Source organism: Syngnathus leptorhynchus, chromosome 4 (genome assembly GCF_054491065.1).
Source record: "Syngnathus leptorhynchus isolate UIUO chromosome 4, UIUO_Slep, whole genome shotgun sequence".
Taxonomy (NCBI): Eukaryota; Metazoa; Chordata; class Actinopteri; order Syngnathiformes; family Syngnathidae; genus Syngnathus; species Syngnathus leptorhynchus.
The window spans coordinates 19,206,437-19,229,593 of record NC_141198.1 but is presented as its reverse complement, the minus strand read 5'-3'; the positions used below and the strand labels follow the sequence as shown (position 1 = coordinate 19,229,593).

The 23,157-nt window shown below is 57.3% G+C and overlaps 4 protein-coding genes across 7 annotated transcripts; 3 read left to right on the top strand and 1 right to left on the bottom strand.

Annotated features, from left to right (window-relative positions):
* Window positions 1-175: 175 nt before the first annotated feature.
* Window positions 176-5,612, bottom strand: LOC147058747 (uncharacterized). Its single transcript, XM_085908979.1, has 14 exons — window positions 5,307-5,612; window positions 5,110-5,208; window positions 3,753-3,834; window positions 3,578-3,683; window positions 3,284-3,390; window positions 2,976-3,190; window positions 2,120-2,159; window positions 1,835-2,037; window positions 1,484-1,649; window positions 1,228-1,415; window positions 938-1,137; window positions 742-803; window positions 503-669; window positions 176-409 (listed from the first exon to the last, which is right to left on the bottom strand). Exons 1-14 carry the CDS (start codon window positions 5,610-5,612, stop codon window positions 176-178), a joined length of 2,175 nt encoding a protein of 724 aa, XP_085765105.1.
* A 695-nt stretch (window positions 5,613-6,307) lies between these two features.
* fibcd1a (fibrinogen C domain containing 1a) lies at window positions 6,308-10,194 on the top strand. Its single transcript, XM_085910190.1, has 9 exons — window positions 6,308-6,384; window positions 6,553-6,631; window positions 7,408-7,520; window positions 7,720-8,098; window positions 8,399-8,516; window positions 8,607-8,743; window positions 8,905-9,001; window positions 9,479-9,658; window positions 9,757-10,194. Exons 1-9 carry the CDS (start codon window positions 6,308-6,310, stop codon window positions 10,017-10,019), a joined length of 1,443 nt encoding a protein of 480 aa, XP_085766316.1. The 3' UTR covers window positions 10,020-10,194.
* A 783-nt stretch (window positions 10,195-10,977) lies between these two features.
* On the top strand, window positions 10,978-14,977 carry phf19 (PHD finger protein 19). 3 transcript variants are annotated; one of them, XM_085910117.1, is made up of 14 exons: window positions 10,978-11,108; window positions 11,458-11,724; window positions 11,923-12,004; window positions 12,142-12,234; window positions 12,317-12,411; window positions 12,496-12,644; window positions 12,738-12,833; window positions 12,971-13,160; window positions 13,240-13,307; window positions 13,555-13,701; window positions 13,780-13,840; window positions 13,906-13,970; window positions 14,046-14,129; window positions 14,231-14,977. In XM_085910117.1, exons 2-14 carry the CDS (start codon window positions 11,476-11,478, stop codon window positions 14,490-14,492), a joined length of 1,641 nt encoding a protein of 546 aa, XP_085766243.1. In that variant the 5' UTR covers window positions 10,978-11,108; window positions 11,458-11,475; the 3' UTR covers window positions 14,493-14,977. The 3 variants fall into 3 exon arrangements, with proteins under 3 accessions (XP_085766243.1, XP_085766240.1, XP_085766241.1); XM_085910114.1 differs by having other exon boundaries at window positions 11,458-12,004; XM_085910115.1 differs by having other exon boundaries at window positions 10,984-11,108; window positions 11,470-12,004.
* Window positions 14,978-16,001: 1,024 nt separating this feature from the next.
* LOC147058744 (disabled homolog 2-interacting protein-like) lies at window positions 16,002-22,961 on the top strand. 2 transcript variants are annotated; one of them, XM_085910222.1, is made up of 18 exons: window positions 16,002-16,127; window positions 16,782-16,926; window positions 17,008-17,180; window positions 17,439-17,710; window positions 17,807-18,015; window positions 18,093-18,237; window positions 18,315-18,459; window positions 18,656-18,892; window positions 18,970-19,162; window positions 19,286-19,536; window positions 19,937-20,028; window positions 20,098-20,544; window positions 20,647-20,885; window positions 20,982-21,095; window positions 21,295-21,417; window positions 21,592-21,671; window positions 21,736-21,823; window positions 21,949-22,960. In XM_085910222.1, the coding sequence occupies exons 2-18, from the start codon at window positions 16,789-16,791 to the stop codon at window positions 22,117-22,119; spliced, it is 3,117 nt and encodes a 1,038-aa protein (XP_085766348.1). In that variant the 5' UTR covers window positions 16,002-16,127; window positions 16,782-16,788; the 3' UTR covers window positions 22,120-22,960. The 2 variants fall into 2 exon arrangements, with proteins under 2 accessions (XP_085766348.1, XP_085766349.1); XM_085910223.1 differs by lacking the exons at window positions 16,782-16,926; window positions 17,008-17,180 and having other exon boundaries at window positions 21,949-22,961.
* The last annotated feature ends 196 nt before the right edge of the window (window positions 22,962-23,157 follow it).

Genomic DNA, 23,157 nt, shown 5'->3' with positions numbered 1-23,157 from the left:
AGGCAGGCAGCCAGGCAGGCAGCCAGGCAGGCAGCCGGCCCTCAGAAAGCCTTTGATCCATTAATCAATGTGCCTGAAATGGCAAGAGCCTGGATTCATCAAGATCTTTGACCTACTTCTCGCTCAAGCCCTTTTGCCACCGACATATGGTGCGAGCGCATACGACGACCCTCCCTCACAAGATGGCGACCTCTCCGGAGCGCTTCGGACCGGCCGCTCGGGCAGAATCCGGTCGGCCGGTATGGGCCGGCCCCGCGTCTGGATTGGCCAGCTGGGCGTAGAGGCGGGACCTGAGGAATCGCGGGTAGCTGTCGGCCTCCATCAGGCTGAAGATCCCATCCTGAAGATCCTCCATGCCCAGACGCAGGCTGCGACGGGTCAACTCCCGGACCTTTGAACCCACCTTGACCTGGGAGTCACATGAGTGAGCCAGACGTCATTAAGTGGTCCTACGACGGAGTTGACCCCCGATCCGCCGTGCACGTCGGACGTCGTCATCTACCTGTCTGGACGCCGCGCGTGAGACAAACTCCTCGTAGATGTGAGCGGCCCTGTCCGGCATCTGGCCGAGGGGACGTGTCTCCTTGAATTTCTCCACGGCCAACCAGAAGTCCAGATTCTCCTCGCTGTACTCTGACCTCAGGAAGTGGCGGAAAAGCGCCAGGCCGTCTGACCCACGAGAAGAAAAAACACAATATGGCCCTCGTCTGGCTTTGCATCCAACAGGAATCGGAGGCTTACACGGGTGGGCCAAGAGCGTTTGGAGACTCTGGGCCCACGTCTGCACTTCCCTCGCCGATGGCCTGCGGGAGAAAAGATAAATAAAGGTAGAGAACCCGAGTGGAGCGGATCCTCCTCCTCTGGCCTGGACGGCGGTCGGCTTCCGCGAGGAGCCGGCCGCCTCCGTTGCCTGCCGCAAATTTGTTGAAAAACAAACCTGGTGTTCCTCATAGCCCTCTCCAGACTGTCACTTTGGAGCCAACGCTCGCGCCTGCCGCACAGCAACGACAGGCCAGCGCTCACCTCTGAAGAGCTGCGATGACATCCGCAACGCCACTTCACCGCATGTGTGTCTGTGAGTGTGTGTTCATAGCAACTCTTGCTTTTCTTCCTGAGCTCATTTCCAATTTCAACATCCTAAAAAAGAAAACCCATCGCCCAATTTCTGTCAACGCATTCTCTCGTGTGTCTTTTAAACGCGGTTCTGTCCAATGCGCCAGCGTGCACCTGGGCCCCTCGAAGCATCGCCAGCGTCTGCTTCGCCGTCACTCCCTCTGAGCTCGCCTCGTTCCCAAGGGTCTGAGCGGAAGGGCGGTGGGCGTGGAGGTCAAAGGTTGGACGCTGGGCGTCTAAGATCGAGCGGGTCCCTTCCGGTCGCGCTCGCAAGGAATCTTCGGACACGCACCGCCTGAGGCCTGAAGGCAGCAATACAAAAGGTCCGACAAAACGGACGCGATATGAACTCCAGATTGAGGCTGCTGACCTGGCGGTCTGGAGGTGGAGCCTAACTCCTCTTGAAGGCATCTTTTCTCCTTCCACACGGGACCCCGGGTCGGAGCGGAGGGCAGCCGGCCAATCGCAGCAGGGGGGGAGGAGGCACGGGAGGGCTGAGGGAGGAAGAGCCCCAATTCCGAGGGGGAGGCCGACAACTGGATGGGGCGGAGGAAGTGCAAAACTCCGTCATTGATACACGCTATGCAAAAAATGTGTGTGTGTTGATTGGCAGCGAGACGTCGTGTCGGGGCCGCGCGGGTCCACGGGCTGTCGCACGGCAACATTGGCACCGCGTCAGACCGGTCCCGAGGTCACTGGGATCCCGACGGCTGCCACTGACCTCAGCGGAGACGGGCAAGATGAGCGCTTTGGGCGCTTCTCCGGCGGCGCCGCAGGAAGGCCCGTATGACCGGATGCTGGTTGGCTGATTGTTGCGGTAGCCGTGCAGCGTCGAGGAGACGGCGGAGGACGGCCGGGGACCCGCCGAGTCCGTCGGCTCGTGAGCCAGCGCTCGTCCGGGGTGGTGGCTCTGGTACGGTCGCCCTGGAAGATACAAACACATGCGTGCGCAACAGTATGTGCGTGTCAAGAAGCTGTATTGAGATGGAGTAGACGGGAGCTATACCCAGGGTCGTGCTTCTGTCCTCAAATACCGGATGGGTGAGCTAAAGACAAGACAAAGTAACTTAATTAGTGACTTACTACTGATTATTACAGCCTAGCCTAGCCTAGCATAGCATAGCATAGCATAGCCTAGCATAGCCTAGCATAGCATAGCATAGCATAGCATAGCATAGCATAGCATAGCATAGCACAGCACAGTAAAGCATAGCATAGCATAGCATAGCATAGCATAGCACAGCATAGCATAGCATAGCATAGCATAGCATTTTGCTCCTCTTATTTATCTATTTATTTATTTATTGTTTATTTATTTGGGTTATTTGCTTATTACTTATTCATCGCTCTTGTCTATTCGTTTTTACTCTTTGTGCTGTTTGCTTGTATGTGTTGTGTAATGTGACTAGTCACCGTGGGACGGTGGGAAACGTCATTTCGATCTCTTTGTGTGTCTTAACATGTGAAGAAATGGACAATAAAGCTGACTTTGACTTTGACTTTGGAATAGAACAGCATAGCATAGCATAGCATAGCATAGCATAGCATAGCATAGCATAGCATAGCATAGCATAGCATAGCATTGTTCAACAGGCGTCAACTTGTCCGCCTGGACACTTTTTGTGTTGCAAGAGGCGAAGCATGCGCCCCTCACTATGCGCTGCGCCGACTGACCCGAGGGGGCTCCTATCCAGGCTGTTTTAGGTGGCGCCCAACAACAACACCACACCTGATTCAAACCACCAGTAGGGGTCCTTGAGGATTCCTGGTCTACTTAGGGTCCGTGGCACAAGCTTGCAGCCAGCATAGACACAAGCTAGCGGAGCGTAGTTTAGCAGTGTAGCCCCGCCCCCAAGATGCACCTGCTCCAGGATGATGTAATTGTCACCCTGTGATGACGTCACACGGGTGCCCTTCAGCGTGGAGGTGCACGGTGGTTCTTCTCCTCCTTTTTCTTCTTCTTTGTCTTCCTTGTGATCTCTCCGGGGAGACCCCAGAACCTCCGGACCGGACGACACCAAAGACTCCCGATGGCGTCTGCGGCGGCCGTGTTTACCGGGGGCGGGCTGGCGCGGCAGTCGGGTCAGGGTTAGGCGCCGTCGGAAGCTCACGGGGAAGCGCTCGCAAAAATCCATCGAGACTTGATCCGTCAACACAAAACACGTGTGATGAGGACTCACCTCACCGGCTGCCGCGAAACGAAGCAAAGTCTTGCAGCACGTCCTGACCTCAGGTGAGCCTCTCCGCACCGCCAGGATGATACGACTGGAACAACTCCTGAGACAGTTGGGCGCATGTACATGTACCAATGTGCGCGCACACAACCCACACACACGCGCACACACACACACACACACACACACACACACACACACACACACACACACACACACACACACACACACACACTTTTTTATTGACACGATTCCATGTTGGCCGCTGCGGTGAAGAAGCGAGCAGTCACCTGATGGCGCGAGCCAGCTCACCACACTTCCATGTTTCCACAGGAAGTCCGTTGAGCTGCAAAAGCGCATCGCCTCGGCGGAGGCCCGAGCGATGAGCGGGACCGCCTACAGCCGGGGGGTAACCCAATGTTTTGTCGTTTGTCTTTTCGTCATCCAACTTTTTGCGGCCCTTACCGGTGTCGACGGCCTGAACTCGCACGGGACCGTCGCAGCAGATGGTGAATCCAAAGCCGTCCCGTCCTCGGGCGACGCTGACCTGAGGACGCAGAGCGCACAGTCGCCGCACATTTGCTTATCATCACGCTCGTCATCGTCACGGCTGTCGGTCTTAACCGTCGTCCTCGCCTCTGTCGTCGCCGCCGCTAATCGGAAGCCGGTGGCTCGACGGGCGCAAACGTCCGTTTCCGTGACGACGCCGACCGTGCGACCGACCGAGTTGAGCTGCCGTCCTCAAAGTCGTCCGTCAGACCGACGCACGCAATTAGCTGTCCTGACCGGGTAGCCCCGCCGGGCGACCTTTCCGTCGACGCATTCTTTGCGCTGTCCCGCAGAGACGGATGACCTTCACCGTGAACTCAGACGACGGAGCGTGGGAATTTGGTCTGGTGGAGGACGGACTACAGAGCGAGTGAGACCACAAAACTTGGATTTGCGAACATTTGTCAAGAAAAGCACACAAAAGGGCAGGCAGGCAGGCAGGCAGGCAGGCAGGCAGGCAGGCAGGCAGTCAGGCAGGCAGGCAGGCAGGCAGTCAGGCAGGCAGGCAGGCAGGCAGGCAGGCAGGCAGGCAGGCAGGCAGGCAGGCAGGCAGGCAGGCAGGCAGGGAGGCAGGCAGGCAGGCAGCCAGGCAGCCAGGCGGCCAGGCGGCCAGGCAGGCAGGCAGGCAGCCAGGCAGGCAGGCAGGCAGGCAGGCAGGCAGGCAGGCAGGCAGGCAGGCAGGCAGGCAGGCAGGCAGGCAGGCAGGCAGGCAGGCAGGCAGGCAGGCAGGCAGGCAGGCAGGGAGGCAGGCAGGCAGGCAGGCAGCCAGGCAGCCAGGCGGCCAGGCGGCCAGGCAGGCAGGCAGGCAGCCAGGCAGGCAGGCAGGCAGGCAGGCAGGCAGGCAGGCACGCAGGCACGCAGGCACGCAGGCACGCAGGCAGACAAGAGAAGAGCCGTCGCTGCAAACGGATGAAGCGCAGGGCCAAATGCACACTCACGTTATCTCAAAAACTTCAAATAGAAGGCAAGAATGTCATACGAAGAAACCTTTTAGCCAGAACGAGAACGTCCTGCCTGGTCGCTACACGCTAGTGAGTCAATAGCCACACCTGCGGTGCCAGGGGAAAACCTTTTTTATGTGTGTGTACATTTTTTATGAAACTGTTTAACACACGCGCGCACACACACACACACACACACACACACAGTTTATGCTCTCAGGCACTCGTGCACAAACGGGCCCGTAAGTGCATCAACTGCCTGCGGGTCATGAAAGATTGAAAAAGTCCATAAAAGATGGCCTCCGTCCAACAGAGGGCCCGCCGGCACCGACCTGAGGCGGGTTCTGTTGGATGCACAAGTGACACAGTCGGGAGATGGTGCGCGCGCATGACGCGCAGCTCCTCATGGAGCCCGTCCCACCCTCCAGCGCCTTCACCGCAATACCGAAGCCCGAGTCGCCTGGCGCAAAGTGTTGTGCAGTGTTCAAGTGCGCGTGCCAGTCACGGGAGTCAGAGAGCTCAAACTCACCCTCAGTCGAGTCGCGACATCTCGCTCGCCATCTGTGTCCACGCTCCGTTCGGGCCTCTGACGGGTGTCCCGATCACCGGCCCGTTTGGTATGGCGGCGGGCATCCGGGGCGCCGTCTCTGCCGAGCGTTCCTGACGACGAATCAGCGGGGCACTTTGGGTCGGGAAGAGCGGCGGCGTAGTGGGGGGCGGCGGCACGAGTGTCGTCGCAATGGAGGCGATCGAGCGGCTCGCCGCGGTTCTCTCCGCGATGCCCGTCGTCACCCCCGTCATCGCGCCAGTACCGGGAGGTGTGCTTCCAGAACATGGCCACCGCTGTCGACACAATTGTAGAGTGACAGTGTGACCCCGTCCACCTCTGGTGAGAGCGGCGGTGTCTTGCGGCGGCGGCGGCGGCGGCAACCAGAGCCCGCCGACGGCCGTCCTCTCCCAATTTGTCTCGAGACTCTCACCATTGACGGCTTCCACGTCTTGTTAGGATGGGATGGCACCAGAGGAGTGGGAGGCGCTTTGACTCTGAGCGTGTGTGTGTGTGTGTGTTAAATAGGACAGAGGTGTGCTGAGGGTCACATGGCTCCTGAGCAGTTTGTGGTCCCCATGGCGACCACGGTGAGCACTTCAAATCTATTTCTATCACTGCACTCGACATCTCTTTGGGCTCTTTGGCGAGGGAGGGCTGGCGTGGCGAAAGGCATTTCCGCAAGCAAGGCCAGAAGTAGCCGCAAGGCGTAAAGCATCACGGTAGCGGCCAAAACTCGGGCAATACAGCCTCGTGGGATTGCCCAATGATTGCCATTTGTGACAAGTTGTTGACCGTCAAGTGAAAATACTGTGTGTGTGCGTTTGCATGTGTGACAAATAAGTGTGCAGGGTGACACATTGCTCTTGTTAATCCGCACAGATTGGGAGCTAATCTGCGCAGATTGATTTGAGAGCGGCACCTTGTCTCTCTCTCTCTCTCTCTCTCTCTCTCTGTCTGTCTGTCTGTCGGCGTCTGTTGTCATGACGATGCGACACTTTGCAGTGGGCGACGTGTCGGATCGATCATCTTTGTCCGGGGTCGTCGGCGAGGCAGACAAGTAAGTCGGTTCGTCAGTACTCTGTCCACGGAAGGACCTTCGGGAAAGTTTGGACTGGAATCGGGTAAAATCAAGCGCGCCTTCAAATATTTGACTTGGTCCTTCTTTCAATGTTACAACACTTTGCTTTGGCCTTCTCTTCTCGTCTTTCCATTTCTTGCCTTTCAGGACCATGCTGAACGACAGCTGGACCGTCATGAACAACAGCAGCTCCGAGCTGGACGGCAGACGAGCGAGCAAGCGCAAGGTACCAAAGAGAGAAAGAAAGAAAGAAAGAAAGAAAGAAAGAAAGAAAGAAAGAAAGAAAGAAAGAAAGAAAGAAAGAAAGAAAGAAAGAAAGAAAGAAAGAAAGAAAGAAAGAAAGAAAGAAAGAGAAAAGGAGAAAAAGACAGAGTAAAAGAGAGAAAGAAAGAGAAAAAGAGAGAAAGAGAAAGAAAGCCTGAGTGAGTGAGTGAGTGAGTGAGTGAGTGAGTGAGTGAGTGAGTGAGTGAGTGAGTGAGTGAGTGAGTGAGTGAGTGAGTGAGTGAGTGAGTGAGCGAGTGAGCGAGTGAGCGAGTGAGCGAGGCACCAAAGTGAAGAAGCTCTGTCGATTGTCGCCACAGAAAGCGCAAAGTGCACGGAAATTGAACAGCAACTCCACAAAAAAGACCCCAAAAGATCCCAATGTTTTTGTGCTTAAATTGAGGTCAAAGTGGAAGCAGCAAAGAGCTGCTTTGTGTTAATCTGCAGCCAAGTAAGCCGGAGCGGCTGGCGCTGTGCGTGGGTGCGTGCGTGCGTGGGTGCGTGTCTGCGTGCGTGCGTGCGTGCGTGGCGAAATGACCGACCGACCAACTTAATGCACGCAGAAGAGAGCCGCACGGGCCAATCGCAATCGACAAATTGGACGAGGCTGCCACGTTTTCAATCTAAACAGCCTCGGAAACGCTGTCTCTTTGTCGGTCAGTCGGTCGGTCGGTCGGTCGGTCGGGAGCGAGCGCTCACTTCCCATCACGTCAATTGCAAACCCTTTTTTTTTGGGTTCAGAAATGCTGCGGCTTCCTTCTGCCGGCGCTCGTGCTGGCGCTGGTGGTAGCGGTCGTCACGGCAACGCTCACCGTCCTCTACGGGAAGCACTTCGCTCTGGCCTTCATCAACAGGTACGCTTTTCACCAAAAAGATCCGGGGATTTTCTTCTTCTTAGAAGCAAGCCAAAGTTGGGTCAAATTGACCCATCTTACCGGCCGGCCTGGTCCGATTTTTCAGCACTTTCAAGGCTGAAAGGCAACTCGAGGCTCCGTATTACGGGGCATCCCGATCATTTGTATTCAATGTACGCACGCCATTGTTCTCTTCCAGAGACCGAGCGTCGTCGTCGTCGTCGTCCTCTTCCCCCGTCATCACCACCAACCCCAAAGAGTCGGGCGCGCTGGTGACCGTGTCGCAGGCAGGCGCGGGCGAACCTATCAGCATCTTCCTGGAGCCCGACTGTCCCGACCCCGCCCGCCACTTTGAGCGCTGGGAGGCGCTGCACGCGTCACTCATACGGGCGCTGAGCGCGCGCAAGGCCGAAGACTGGCAGGAGATGAGTCGCGTCGACGCGCTGGCCAAGGAGCTCCGGGCGGCCGCAGAACACGCGTGCGACCTCCGACGGGACGCGCAGGGCCTGAAAAGCGGACAAGAGCTACTAGAGCAGAGACTGGAGCGCCTGCAGAACCAGCAGAACCGCATGGCTCAGGTGGGATGCGCCGGCCGTGGCTTTGCTGAGCCAACAAATCTCACCGCACTCCCATTGGCTGACTCCCGTCGGAGCCGCATCCATGCATCCATCCATCCATCCATCCATCCATCCATCCATCCATCCATCCATCCATCCATCCATCCATCCATCCATCCATCCATCCATCCATCCATCCATCCATCCATCCATCCATCCATCCATTCATCCATCCATCCATCCATCCATCCATCCATCCAATCCATGCATTTTTTCATTCATCATCCATCGTTTCAGTTTTTGGAAAATATCGGTGCGCAGGTGCTGTCAGGCGAGCACGCGGGGTTCCTCGGGCTCACTTCGGCTTTGACGGATTCCTTGTCCAGCCTGCAGAGGGAGACAGAGAGTCTGAGCAGACTTCACCGGGACAAACGCCAAGGTAACGCGGTGTGGGGTTTGCAGCGAGCCCGTCGAGTTTGAAGCCCGTCGGGTTTGTAGCCTCCCTCTCACGCCCGTTTATCCTCATCAGCTCTCACGCCCAGAGACTGCAGTGAGGTCATGGCGGCGGGAAATTCCCGAGATGGCGTCTATTCCATCTTTCCCGTCCACGAGCCCGACGGCTTTATGGTTTACTGCGACTTGAGCACGGATGCCGGAGGCTGGACCGTACGTGCCTAAAAGTTCCACTTGCGTTGCGTTCCTTTAGCTTGACGTTGTCACCGAGCTCGACCCTGCGAGCAATCAGCTCACCTCGGTGCACATTGTCGCTAGACAGCTAATCGTGCTAATTTGCTGAGTGGGACAATGGTGCGCGTGCGTGCATGCAGGTGATCCAGAGGAGACAGGACGGCTCTGTCAATTTCTTTCGTGGTTGGGATGCATATCGAGACGGCTTTGGAACAACAACGGGAGAGCACTGGCTAGGTTTGAAAGACACGCACACACACACGCGCGCACGAGCACACCGTCACCTGCTTGCTCTGGAATTCATCCATCCATCCATCCATCCATCCATCCATCCATCCATCCATCCATCCATTTTCCGAACCCCTTTGTCCGCACGGGGCGTGCTGGAGCCTATCCCAGCCGTCATCGGGCAGTAGGCGGGGGATACCCTGAACCGGTTGCCTATAAAGTACAAATTGCCCAGCACATCAAAGGTCATTCGGTTAAAAACGATGAACTTCGTCTTGAACTTTGGCCCGACTTTTGGAGCCGTATAACTCCAAAAGTTGCACTCGCAAATGTTGAGGCGAGCTGCTGAGATGAAAACATGAATATTTGCTCCAAGTGTGGGGCCCAGTGTCTGCGTCCCTCCTTGGACAACATAGTTAGCCTGGAGTCTCTGTCCTGTCTCTTTTTTTTTTTTTGCCTCGATGGTCCGCCGTCGCGTGTCTTCAGGCCTGCGGAGGATCTTCGCTCTGACGCGTTCAGGCGGTTACCAGTTGCGGATCGACATGGCCGACTTTGACAACGCCACGGCCTTCGCTCACTACGCCGACTTCTCGGTGGGCCGAGACTCAGTCAACCCCGAGGAGGACGGCTACCCGCTGGCCGTGGACGGCTACTCAGGAACCGCAGGTAGCGACGCCGGCCGGAGAGCCGAGTCCGGAGGGAGCGCCGAGCCCTTTCCGGTGCGTGCCGGCCGGAGGACAAACGCAAGTTTGTGTGCCCCGCAGGCGATTCGCTCCTGAAGCATTCCGGGATGCAGTTCACCACCAAAGACCGTGACCGGGACCAGTCTGAGAACAACTGCGCCGCGTACTACCAGGGCGCTTGGTGGTACCGCAACTGTCACACGTCCAACCTGAACGGGCAGTACCTGGGAGGAGGCCACGCCTCTTACGCCGACGGCGTGGAGTGGTCCAGCTGGACCGGCTGGCAGTACTCCCTGAGATTCACCGAGATGAAGATACGGCCCGCGCCTAAAACCGACGACTGAACTTTCGGCCCGCGCACGGGCCGGGCTCCCCCGTCACCAAAGACACTTGTGGAGATCCGAGCGCTCGTCCGCTTCCGCCGCGTGAAGCGCTTCACCGAAGGACGGTTTGCTCCGTTAACCGTGAACCTGTTCCTGCGTCGGAAGGTCTTTTGGCATCGCTTCAATGTGTCCGACGTAGAGCCGACGGATTTCTGACAAAATACTTTTTGGAGTGTTAACTTTTGCATTTGTCTCCATTCTTTGCGTTCTTCGACGATTACATGAGCTCACCGGGGGACAGCCAGTAAAAACAAGATCGCAACGTTCAAAGCGGGCAAGGTTTGTCTCGGTTCATTTCAAATTTCAACGCTGACCCTCGAAATGGTCAACACAGATCATCCCTGGGGAGGTGTTCCGGGCACGTCCCACCGGTAGGGGACCCCGGGGACGACCCAGGACTCGCTGGAGAGACTATGTCTCTCGGCTGGCCTGGGAACGCCTTGGGATCCCCCGGGATGAGCTGGATGAAGTGGCTGGGGAGAGGGAAGTCCCTCCTAAAGCTGCTGCCCCCGCGACCCGACCACGGATAAGCGGAAGAAAATGGATGGATGGATGGATGGATGGATTGGGTGGGTGGATGGATGGATGGATGAATGGATGCTCCATTGACTGTAATGTTATGAGCGATCGACAAGCTCTGACCCAAGATGGCCGCCCTGTGGCGACGCAGTCGCTTCATAGCGCGTTATTTAGTGTATGGTACAGCCCATTTAGTAGTTCTTTACCAATTGGAATGCTCGATGAACAATCATCAAAGCAATGCCCTCAATTTTCACATTTACTTTGACAAAAGGTACATTGTTATGGGAAATCTGGGGAAAGGCAGTCATCAGTGGTCGACTCTGACGACTGTTGATGGCGTAGGTGGTGAGGTCTCGTATGTAAATGAGGGACAACCCAGGGTGTGTTTGGCGGGAAAAGCAAAAACAGGGGGGGGGAAAAAATGGCGATGGTGGACGTTCGAAGCGGACGCCTGACAGCGGCGTAAGAACACCGACAAGAAAACGTGACCAAAGCGCAGGAGAGAGAAGGCAGCAACGCGTCTACACGGTAACTTGTTTTTGTCTTTCGTTTCGAGCAAAATGTTCACTCGTGTGTCGTTATTAAAAACCGTGCACGTCACGCAAGTTTCGTAAAGTAAGTTGAGGCGGTAAACGATGTGGCGTTCGACGGAAGGCGAAACACTGCAAGCATCACGTCAGTTGCCAGATGAATCTTAACTTTTGAATTTGTTTGAACTGCTTTCAATTTCGATCTCATATTGTCACTTCAGGCGTACAGTGAACCTATTCAGCCGGTCACAAAGATTAGGAGCGCGCGCGAGGACCACACAATGAGTAGTTGCTACACGGTCCCGGTGTAACGGTAGTTCCCCGTTGACGTGGCGTGACGTGTTTAGAATGTCAAACAGGTCGGCATGTTTGAGGACGTGTTTGAAGTGGAGCCTCTGGCACCTGTGCCCTGGGAGGAGAGCGAAGATGAGGACGACGCGGCCGGGCCGGAGGACGACGCGGCCGGGCCGGAGGCCGGGCCGGAGGACGGGCCGGAGGACGACGAGGCCGGGCCGGAGGATGAGGGGGCCGGGCCAGACTCCAGCCTCAGCGTGGGCCAGTTTGTGCTCTGTCATTGGTCGGATGGCCTTTACTACCTGGGCAAGATACTCAGGGTAACCTGCCTGCCTGCCTGCCTGCCTGCCTGCCTGCCTGCCAGTATATGGAACATGTTTCATCCTGGCACGGGCAGTGTCATTTTGTGCCACGCGAACGTCATTTGGCCTGGCTCGCACGTGGGCAGCTCCCCTCTTGCCTGGGCCTTTGCGATGCGCTTCTTTTTTGCCGATTTCTCTGCTCTGATTTGCGCGCAGCTCAGCCCATCGAGACATAGCTGCTTCGTCACCTTTGAGGACAACTCCAAATTTTGGGTCCTGTGGAAGGACATTCAGCACGGTGAGACGCCCGCCCGCAGAGAGACGGACGGACGGACGGACGAACGGACCGACCGATTGACCGACCGACCGACTGACCGGTTGGAAAAGGTTTGCCGTGTGTAAGTGCAACTAAGGATCGATCCGATGGCGTTGCAGCCGGTGTGCCTGGAAAGGAGCCCCGCTGCTCGGTGTGTCTGAAGGCGGCACCGAGATCCGAGCCGATCCTCATTTGCGGAAAGTGCGGCATAGGTGAGCACGGACGATTGCCTCCGAAAGGTACGACGCGGCGCGGCTCCTGACCCATCGCCTCGCCTCTCCGTCGGTCTGTCAGGTTTCCACCGCAAGTGTCACGATCCTCCCGTAGAGGACAGCGGTGATGCGAGTCCCTGGTTCTGTCGACGTTGCGTCTTTGCCCTGGCCGTCAGGGTACTGGACCGTTTGCTCCGCGCCTGCCTTGGCCAAGGCCCTCGTGTGACGAAGAATGACGTCACTTTCCTTGCCCTCCCACAGAAAGGGGGTGCTTTGAAGAAGGGGCCCCTGGCCAAAGCCCTTCTCGCCATGAAGCAGGTGCTGTCCTACGACCCGGACGCGCTCCAGTGGGACTCCCCGCACCGCACCAATCAGCAGCAGTCTTACTGCTACTGCGGAGGCCCTGGAGAGTAAGAGCCAGCAGCTGGTGTGGCGGGGGGTGACGTGGCCGGCCGCTGGTGTGGCGGGGGCTGACGTGGCCGGCCGCTGGTGTGTGCACACAGGTGGTATCTGAAGATGCTCCAGTGCTTCCGGTGTCGGCAGTGGTTTCACGAGGCGTGCACGCAGTGCTTGCAAGAGAGCATGATGTTTGGAGACAGGTGAGCTGAGCACGCAACAGCGGCAATGTGGCAAAAGGGACAGAGCCGTGCCATGCCGTGAAGGCCGGACTGCCGACTCTGCGGCACGGACTCTGACCCGCCGTCTGCCTCGTAACTGGGTTCTCTGTCTTCTCCAGGTTCTACTTGTTCGTGTGTTGTGTCTGCAACAAAGGGTCGGAGCACGTGCGGCGTTTGTCTCTTCGCTGGGTGGACGTGGTGCACCTGGTTCTCTACAACCTGTCGCTGAGCAACAAGAAGAAGTACTTTGAACTGGAGGAAATTGTGACCTTTGTCAACTCACACTGGCAACACTTGCAGCTGGGAAAGGTAGGCGAGGACAGCGAGCGCCGGCGGACCGGGCCCGGCCCGCCCCGCCCCGGCCTTGACCTTCTGCTTGCGTGTCTAGTTGTCGAGCACTCCTCCAGGAGACAGGGGGCAGCACCTGCTCGACGCCCTCAACAAGTACAAGAGCAAGTAAGCCGGCGCCCCGCTCGCACTCGATTTTGTCCGCAAAGCTCCTGCGCCCGCTGCTCAAGGTTTGCCGTCGTTTGCACCTTCCCGTCCGAGGCAAACACAAAAAAGTTTGAAGGCCGTTCTCCGACCAATCCATGCCAAACGAACGGCTTTACGACAGCCCGGCTTGTTCGACATTTTCCTTCTTTTCTCCCCCTCCCCCTTTTTATTTTTTTTTATTTTTATTTTTTTTATGTGTACGGCCCAGGTTCCTGTGCGGGAAAGAGATCAAAAAGAGGAAGTGCATCTTTCGTCTAAGGGCGCGCGTTCCTCCCACGCCGCCCTCCAAACTTTTCCCCGAGCGTGCTCACGGCGAGGGCGTTCCAAGCTGCAAGAAGGCCGTGGGCCGCAACAGGTAACCGCCGCGACCTTCTCTGAGCCTAATTTGGGCACCTCAACACCCCCCCCCCCCCCCCCATACGTGCGTGTGCAGCACTTCATCAGAGAGGAGAAAGAGGAAGTCCAAGTGGTTGTTGGAAGACGCCATCCCCAATGTAAGGACACTTGCTTACTTTCAAGCGCTCTTCTCGAAACCAAGCGTCTGTGTTTGCGGCCGTAGAATGATCATCACCGCATGGCCGCCATCTTTGACTTCACCCTGGATCAACTCCACAAGCTTAGCAGGTGGCACGCACCAGCGCGTGAGGGCGCGCGCGAGCCAGCCGTGTAGACGACGCTGACCAGAATGTCATGTTGTAGACGAACGTCTGGTGCGGAGGGGGACTCGGCAGACGTTTCCACGTCGTGTTCCGTCAGCGCCGGCGGCTCTTTTGGGTCAGCCAGGTACGAGCCTCAAAGGGAGGCAGGCGTCAGCCGCCGGAAATGCCCGTCGAACTGGCCCAGCCAGCACGACCTCGTTCTCAACTTTTGACCTGTGTCTTCAGACCAAAGGTAGGCAGCAGCAAGAGGAAGTTGCCGAGCTCCGCCTGTAAGCATTTGGCCGAGGAGGCTCCCGTCGAGAAAGGCCCGTCTCCCGCCGAGCCGTCTCCCGCCGAGCCGTCTCCCGCAGAGCCGTCTCCCGCCGAGCCGTCCCGCTTCATGTCTCGCCTGCACTCGCGTTCCCGCGTGCTGGCGCGCCGTGTCACCGCGGACGGCGCCCTGCAGTACCTGCTGCAGTGGGAGTGGGAGAGCTCGGCACCTTACTAGCCACTCGAGGACCAACCACTCGGTTGTTAATCATTGTGCCAGCTTCGGGCCAATTTGCTTGAGTGATCCAAGCAGTGGCGGCTGATCATCAGAGGCTGCTACGTATCAAATGTGTATATAGAAAATATATAGAACTAATATAACGTGTGTGTGTGTGCGCAGTATGTGTAGACACGCATAAAAATGTGTTTATGCGTATATATAATATTGTATACACACACGTGTGTGCACGACTGCAATCTGTTGCGAAAAGTGGGTCTTTATCCCAAATGTTTGCTATCCGAAACAATGAAAGCTAAGACAACAGACGACACATCGATGGCGGAAGGAATGACTGCTTATACCACACGCACCATTGACAATCGATATGGACATAAGTGTCCATATGGTCACTTATCATTTTAAGTGTCTCAAACGGCAAATGTGACTCGTGTTGCTACGGTAGCCGCACTCTTGGGCCTGTTGAACTGTCAGCAGCAATAAACCCGTTGCCCTTTGACCTATGGCTGGTCTTTCCTCATCTGCTCCATCGTCAATATTTATTTGTTGGAGTTATTGAGGACATCTCAAGTTCAGAAGAGTCGTCGGTGCGAGTGAGGAGCGTGCAACGTGCGGCGAGAAGAAGAGCAAGTCATCTGCTTCGGGTGCTTCCAAGAGTCAAGTGAGCACGACTGTCCAAGAGGAAGCCATCTGCTTCGGTTGCTTCAGAGAGTGAAGTGAGTCCGTCCGGAGGTTGTTTTTGTTTTTTTTTTCTTCTTCTGACCTGACCGATTGACAGGCGTGTCATTTGTGTCCGTGTGTATAGCTTCACCTGTTTGCACAAGCGGCTCCCGCTCCAAAGTCTTTGGCGCGGATGACGGCAGGCGAGAGCAATCCACCCACATAATGGCTGAAATGAAAGGGATGAGCGTGGCAGGTGCGGCTGGCGTCGACTCCAGTCCCCGTTGCGTACATCTTGCGTGTTGCCTTTTGTTTTGTGCATTTGACTCTGCCCTGCCGGCCCTTTGTTTTGGGTGGCGTCCCACTGTCGACGACTAGATGGCGGCGAGCGCCAGATTTTGTCGCCGGACACAAAAATGGCACGTTTTTCCTGGAGATGATTAAATCCCGATGATCAACGAAGCTTTCCACGGCCTCAGTTTGGCTTCGCGAACAGATGTTTGATTGACGTCCATTTGCGGCATCGGGATGGTAAGTCCGAACGCAGAATTTGGCCTCTCAGCCGATTATTGACTGACTGACTGACTGACTGACTGACTGACTGACTGACTGACTGACTGACTGACTGACTGACTGACCGACCGACCGACCGACCGACCGACCGACCGACCGACCGACCGACCGACCGACCGACCGACCGACCGCCCTTGCGCAGCAGCTGCAGTCTTTCAAAGATGGAGGGAGGGAGGAGAGAGAGGAAGTAGGGCAGCATCCGTGATGGGAGGGGCGCGCGCGGCTGGAGCATCCAGCATCAGCAGCTAGGAGACGCGTGCGCGCGCACGCACAGACCGTCAGACAGACAGGATCAGCAGATTTGTCTTTCTTGGGGTCCTGTTTGCTTGAGAATAGCGCGGGTGTGTAAACCTCCTTCATCTCTTTCTCCTCCTCCTCCCCTTCACCTGCACAGAATGCTTTGTGAGTACTTCTCTTTTGTCCTCTCGATCGACACGCTATCTGCAGTGCGTGCGCGCGTGCATCGAGCGCGCTGCTTGCCGTGTTAGCATACGGCTAGGCTACCCCCCCCCCCTCCCCGCCGCTTTTCAGCAACGCCAAGGTAAAAATCAACCTGTGCGTCGCTGCTCGATCACCATGCCTGCCTCCAAACCTACACGACTGTGCTCGAGTGTAATAGATAGTGTCCCTGCCCGGGTGCCCGCCCGCTCGCCGCCTTCCTCCTCTTCAATACGACCTTTAGAAATGCAAGCGTTCAACTCCACTTTAGGTTTGAGGGAACCTGAGATGGGCAACATCCCATAATGGCCATATTCGATCGAATCAATGGTATTATGTCATTTGAGAGTACCCTCATAGCATATATGCTGTGGCATGTTTACATGACTTAATTGTAAGAAACATTTGTGTCCCATCCATTTCTAATTCATGACTTGCAACGGGCCCTTTGACGCCGATTGTCAGAAGTAGCAGGCTCTAAAAATAATGCCGTCGGAATCGGTTCCCGAGGCCTTTCGGGTGCGCGTCCCCCCCGCGTCTGCTCCCTGGTCACGTTTTCGCCGTCAGACACAAACGGGTCAAGGCGGGCCGGGCTGGAGACGCTTGTCTTGTGCGCAGGCGTGTGATGCGTCGGCCGCGCTGCGCTCGTCAGGAGTCGGTGTTAAGCGGCGGAGGGGTGACCTCTCTGGAGCTGAAAATGGACCAATCGGTGATCATCAAACCCGTTCACTCCTCGCTTCTGGGCCAGGACTACTGCTTTGAGGTCAGAGGCACGGCAGGTGGGGGGTTGGGGGGAACATCGGCGGGAAGGTCACTCTCACCGTGCGCCGCGACCCGTCGGCAGGTGACCACCTCGGCGGGGACCAAGTGCTTCTCGTGCCGCTCGGCGGCCGAGCGGGACAAGTGGATGGAGAACCTGCGGCGAGCTGTGCAGCCCAACAAAGACAACAGCCGACGCCTGGAGAACCTTCTGACCTTGTGGGTCATCGAAGCCAAGGACCTGCCTGCCAAGAAGAGGTGACCGGCGGTGGCTGAATACGCTCACTCGGCTCAGCTTGGACTTTGCTCAGTCCTGGAGGATGCGTGGCGGCGGCACGTGTGTTTTGCGGACTCGGAGAAGGCGTTGATCCCGACCGTGTCCCTTGTGTGTGTGTGTGTGTGTGTGTGTGTGCGTGTGCGCGCGCGTGTGCGCGCGTGTGCTTCGGGCCCTAACTTTGTTTGAGGCGGAGACCACTCACACCGACTCCCTCTCTCGCTCCGGCCTGCTGTGCGCAGGTACTTCTGTGAACTTTGTCTAGACGACAGCCTGTACGCACGCACGTCCTGCAAGATGAAGACGGACAACATCTTTTGGGGCGAGCGCTTCGACTTCAGCAGTCTGCCGTGCGTCAACGCCGTGACGCTGCACATCTACAAAGACACGGACAGGAAACGCAAGAAGGACAAGAGCAGCTACGTGGGTCTGGTCAACATCCCCGTCGTCACGGTGACGGGCAGACAGCTGGTGGAGAAGTGGTACACGGTCAGCATGCCCAGCACCATCAGGGGTGAGATATATATATATATTTGAGCACGCTGGCCCGCCAGCGGCTTTTGCAGCAGGACCCGGAAGGTGACGTTGGTTTCCGCACCCGGGTCAACAGGCAAGTCGAGCGTGCCGACGGTGCGGGTGAAGGCGCGCTACCAGAGCGTAGCCATCCTGCCCATGGAGCAGTACAAAGAGTTTGCCGAGTTCATCAGCGCCAACTACTTGCTGCTGTGCAACACGCTGGAATCTTCCATCGGCCTGCGAGCCAAAGAGGAAGTGGCGGCGGCGCTGGTTCACATCTTGCACAGCACCGGCAAAGCCAAGGTAGGAGCCCCGGCCCAATCCCCCGTCACGCACGCACGCACGCACGCACGCGGCTGACGCTCGCTCGCTGTCAACAGGACTTCCTGACTGACCTCATGATGTCAGAGGTGGACCGTTACCGGGACAACGATCAGCTGATCTTCAGAGAGAACACGCTGGCCACAAAAAGCATTGAGGAATACTTGAAGCTGATTGGACAAAAGTACCTGCAGGACGCGCTGGGTACGCCGCCGGGTACGCCGCGGGCCAATCGCACTCCGACACCAAGCGAGGCTGACGCGCACGTTGCCTGTGTTCAGGCGAGTTCATCAAAGCTCTGTGTGAGTCGGACGAGAACTGCGAGGTGGACGCGTCTCGCTGCGCCGGCTCTGAGCTGGCCGAGCATCAGGCCAACCTGAGAATGTGCTGTGAGCTGGCCTTCTGCAAGATACTCGACTCCTACAGGTCTGGCACGCACGCACGCACGCACGTCCCCGGGACACTCAGACAACCACAGCGGCGGCGCACGTGTGCATCCGTGCGCATCCGTGCGCTCAGAGCCAGCCATTCAGCCATTCAGCCTTTCAGCCATTCACTCACTCACTCACTCACTCACTCACTCACTCACTCACTCACTCACTCACTCACTCCCCCCCTACAGGGTGTTTCCTCGGGAGCTGAAGGAGGTTTTTGCCTCGTGGCGTCAGGAGTGCAGCAACCGTGGGAGAGCAGACATCAGCGAGCGTCTGATCAGCGCCTCGCTGTTCTTGCGCTTCCTGTGTCCGGCGGTGATGTCGCCCTCGCTCTTCGACCTGACGCAAGGATACCCCGACGAGCGCACGGCTCGCACGCTGACGCTCATCGCCAAAGTCATCCAGACGCTGGCCAACTTCAGCAAGTGAGTCCGTCTGTCCCGTTGTCTGCCGGCCAGTCGGCCCGGCGTAACGCCTGCCCGCCCGCCCGCGCCGGTTTCAGGTTTGGCACCAAAGAAGAGTACATGCTCTTCATGAATGACTTTGTGGAGCTCCAGTGGAGCAACATGCAGCGATTCCTGCAGGAGATCTCCAACCCCGACGGACTCAACCACACCGGGGCCGGCTTTGACGGATACGTCGACCTGGGCCGGGAGCTGTCCAGCCTGCACACTTTGCTCGCTGAGCTGGACCAGGTGACCGACCGACCGAGCGCAAATTTGCTCAGGTGTCAGGCATGACCTTCTCGATGCAGGAGGAGCCTTCGGCCGGGTGGCACCCAGGTGACGCCTCCGCCTTTTCCCTGTGTCCTTCCTCAGTCCTGCCTGTCCAAGCTGAGTCCGCTTCCTCGGATCCTACGGGACGTGACGGCGGCTCTGGCCAATCCCGGGGGCGGGCTTTATCCCGGGAAAGCCTCCTCGCCCGAGCTCCAGCAGCAATTGTCGTCCCCGCCGCCGGCGCCGCCGCCGCCGCTGCCGCCGCCGCCTCTGTCTCCGCCGCCCCTCTCGCCTCCTCTGGCAGCATGCAATCCCTCGCTCGGCCAGCAGTGCGGCGTTGGACCCGACGGAGGGTTAGTCACCATACCTGTGTCAGCAACCGCCTCACTAGAAGCTCGCGCCAAAGCGCAACGACACGGCCCAGGTCGGAAGCTCTGAGCCGAGCCAGCTGCCGGCAGCTGCCGGCAGCCGGTGACCGACCGGCTGTTGGTCTCGGCTGCGGCTGGGGTGGCGGAGTGGGTTGGGCAGTGACCGAAGGTTTGCCGGATTGAATCTGGGCAGGTTTTTTTGCGGGGGGTTTCATCCTGATTACGTAACAGTGCCACCTGTATTCATTCCATTACCGCCTGAGGCTGCTTTGGTCACCTTCTTGGCATGGATTGACCTCTTTGAGAAACACGTGCGAAGCCACCGCAACACCGCCGTTAGCAGAATGGCTGGGCTTTCCGTAAATAACGACGGAATTTGTCGCAGGTTGGTGGATTTCACCAGGCTTCCGTCGCCCACGCCAGAAAACAAAGATTTGTTCTTTGTCACAAAAGGTTCCAGCCTTCAGCCTGCATCAGGTGACCTTTCAACTTTGGCCCGAGCCTCGTCGGTCCGTGACAGCTGAACTCCCGTGTCGCTTGTCGTAGGCCCGCGCGGCTCTCCGGCCCCGAGCTCCTCCTACTCGGAGCCCAACGACGACACGGCGTTCACGAGAGCGGGCCAGGAAGTGAGCAGCGCGGAGGGCCGGAGCCTGTCTCTGGTGGACCTGCAGGATTCCTTCCCCGGCAACGCGGCGGATGACAGCCAATGGCAGCGCAGGGGGGGGCTGCTGCCGTTGTCCTTCCAGAACCCCGTCTATCACATGTCGTCGCGGCAACCCCGCCGGGCCGAGGCCGCGCCCTCCGACGGCTGCCCTGCGACTTCGCAAGGCGGGGACGAACGTAACTCGGCCGCTGCGCCCAGACCCGCCTTCCTCACCCAGATGCAAGTGGGCGCGGGCTCCGGGGGCGAGCGAGGAGAGCGTTTGTCGGCCGTGTCCAGCAGCAGCAGCGGAGAAGAGCAAAACAGAAAAGCGCCCTCGGAGAACATCACAAGTAACATTTATCTTTTCTTGTCACCGATGAGACGTACTCTGCCGACCTACCTTTGAATGTCGTGCCGTGCGAGCGAGGGTTGACGCCACGCTCTCGCCCTAGGCGGCGCCGCCCCCCCCCGTCAGAGCTGCACGGGTCCTCAGCGTCGTATCGACCAACCGCCACCCTCGGCGCCCCCGCCGCGGGGCCGCACGCCGCCCAGCATGCTCCCCCCTCGCCCCGCCTCTGGGAGCATGATGTCGTCCAGTCCCGACTGGCCCAGCAGCGGACACTCGCGACTGCGGCAGGCCTCGTCTTCGTCCAAAGGAGACAGTCCAGAAAAAGTGCGGCCTGCCACCAAGGTCTGTTGCATGGCAACCCGGCCGGGCCGGCCCGTACCGTACCGTACCGTACCGTGCGCGCTAAACCTCGACACGGTGGCGCGTGCGTTTGCCCAGGCGCCGTCTCCGTGCGCGTTGGACCGTACGGCCGCCTGGCTTCTCAACATGAACTCTGCCTCTTCCTACGCCGAGACGGAAGACGATCGCCATGACGATGCCCTCATCGACAAGGTAACCAAGCGCCTGGCAACCTGCCGCTGAACACCTTAACCAAGAGCCACGCTTAATTCTTGGCTGTGTGTGCGTGTGTGCACGTGTGTGTGTGTGTGTGTGTGTGTGTGTGTGTGTGTGTGTGTGTGTGTGTGTGTGTGTGTGTGTGTGTGTGTGTGTGTGTGTGCTTGCTTGCGTGGACACATGCTTGTGCATGCAGTACCAGCAGGACATTGCATTGCTGCAGGAGAAACTTCGTGTGGCGGCCCTGCGTCAGGAGGAGTGTGAGGCCCGGCTCCTGGTTCAGGACCAGCAGAATCAGCGTCTGCTGCAGGAATATCAGGTAGGTGCAGCCCATCTTCTATTTGGCCGCCACCGCACAGGACACTGGCTTGATTTCTTCACTTCCAATACACACAAAAGCGCAGCATGCATGTACTATGTTGAACTTTTTTTTTTCTTTCTTCAATCAATCAAGACATGAAAGCTTTTTGATCCGCGTGTTCATGCGCTTCAGGCTCGACTGGAGGATACAGAGAGTCGGCTGAGGAGGCTGCAGGATGACAAAGATCTCCAGATGAACAGCATCATCAGCAGGTTCACTACTCGTTGTGTCTACGTGCCTGCGTGGGAAGTGACACACCCCCTTTGACCCGAGCAGGTTAATGGCAGTGGAAGAGGAGCTGAAGAAAGATCATTCTGAAATGCAGGCTGTGGTTGACTCCAAACAAAAGATCATTGAGGCACAGGTCTGTCTGTTTAATACCAGGGTGAGCCAATGGCACGCTCCCTTTGTCAAAACAAACAAACAAAAAAAACCACATTTTTCATTCTGACAATATGTAAGCACGATACCAATGTGTCTGTCAATCAGGAGAAGCAGATGGCAAATCTGGACGCTACCAACAGTCGCCTGATGGCGGCGCTGGCTCAGCTGAAAGAGCGCTACGGCGTGACATCCCAGAGGAACGGTTTGTCTCCTAGCAACACGTCATCGCTGCAGATCACAGAAAACGGCGAGTTTCGCAATTCGGATCATTGCTGAGCCGGCCGGCTACAGGCCGGCGGCGGCGACAACTGCAAGTGGGAGATTCCCGAGCAAGTCGCTACGCTCGCACAAGCACACACCAAGAAGAACGTGAACCACTCCACGTCAGGGTCGGACATTTCCCGTTTGCACGAGCTCGCTCGCTCGCTTGCCTTCCTGTGGCGCTCCACCAGATGCTGAAAGGAAAGCAGGATTCAACATTTGCGTTCAGATGCAGCAGTGAAACAAATCAGTCAGTCAGTGAGTCAGTCAGCCAGCCGGCCGGCCGGCCAATCGCACCACATCGACCGTTTGAAAAAAAGAAACATTGTTTTGGTTGTCATAGCACTTGCGGCAAGCATCCCTGTTGCAAGAGGCTCTGCCGATCTGACGGACTTTAGCCGCCTGGTGTATGTGTCTTTGTCAAAGCTTTTCATTGTGCAAGTCGCCATCAACACCAGAGAGACTTGAATAAAGTATGGCAGCCAGCCAGCCAGCCAGCCAGCCAGCCAGCCAGCCAGCCAGCCAGCCAGCCAGCCAGCCAGCCAGCCAGCCAGCCAGCCAGCCAGCCAGCCAGCCAGCCAGCCAGCAGCATCGGTCAGGTGCTTTTTTGCTCTTGGGGAAGCCAGGCACAAGTCACCAAACGGTGGCTTTTTATTCAAGGCAGGAAGTGACGTGTATATAATATAATAATATATATTAGATTATGTAAATATACACCATCAATATCTAACAAGACACTAAAAGTTGACGCAACACATTTTGTTTTGAAGGGGTGCTATGTTCAACAAGGAAAGACTGATGTGCTTATGGATGAAGATGACCTGTACTTGTGAACAGTAAAGAGAAGTGCTTGTGCGACTGAGGTTCATCATTTTTATTCAAAGACAATATTCTTTGCTAAGTGACGATGGACTGGCGTATGGGTCCCTGACCAGGGGTCGAACCCAGACCTCGCTCGCGCGTCGGATGCTCCGCAGCCTAACCACCGGATCACCAGGGTCACATTATATGACTCGTAACTTTGATCAAATAGGGCGCCATACAAAAGAACAC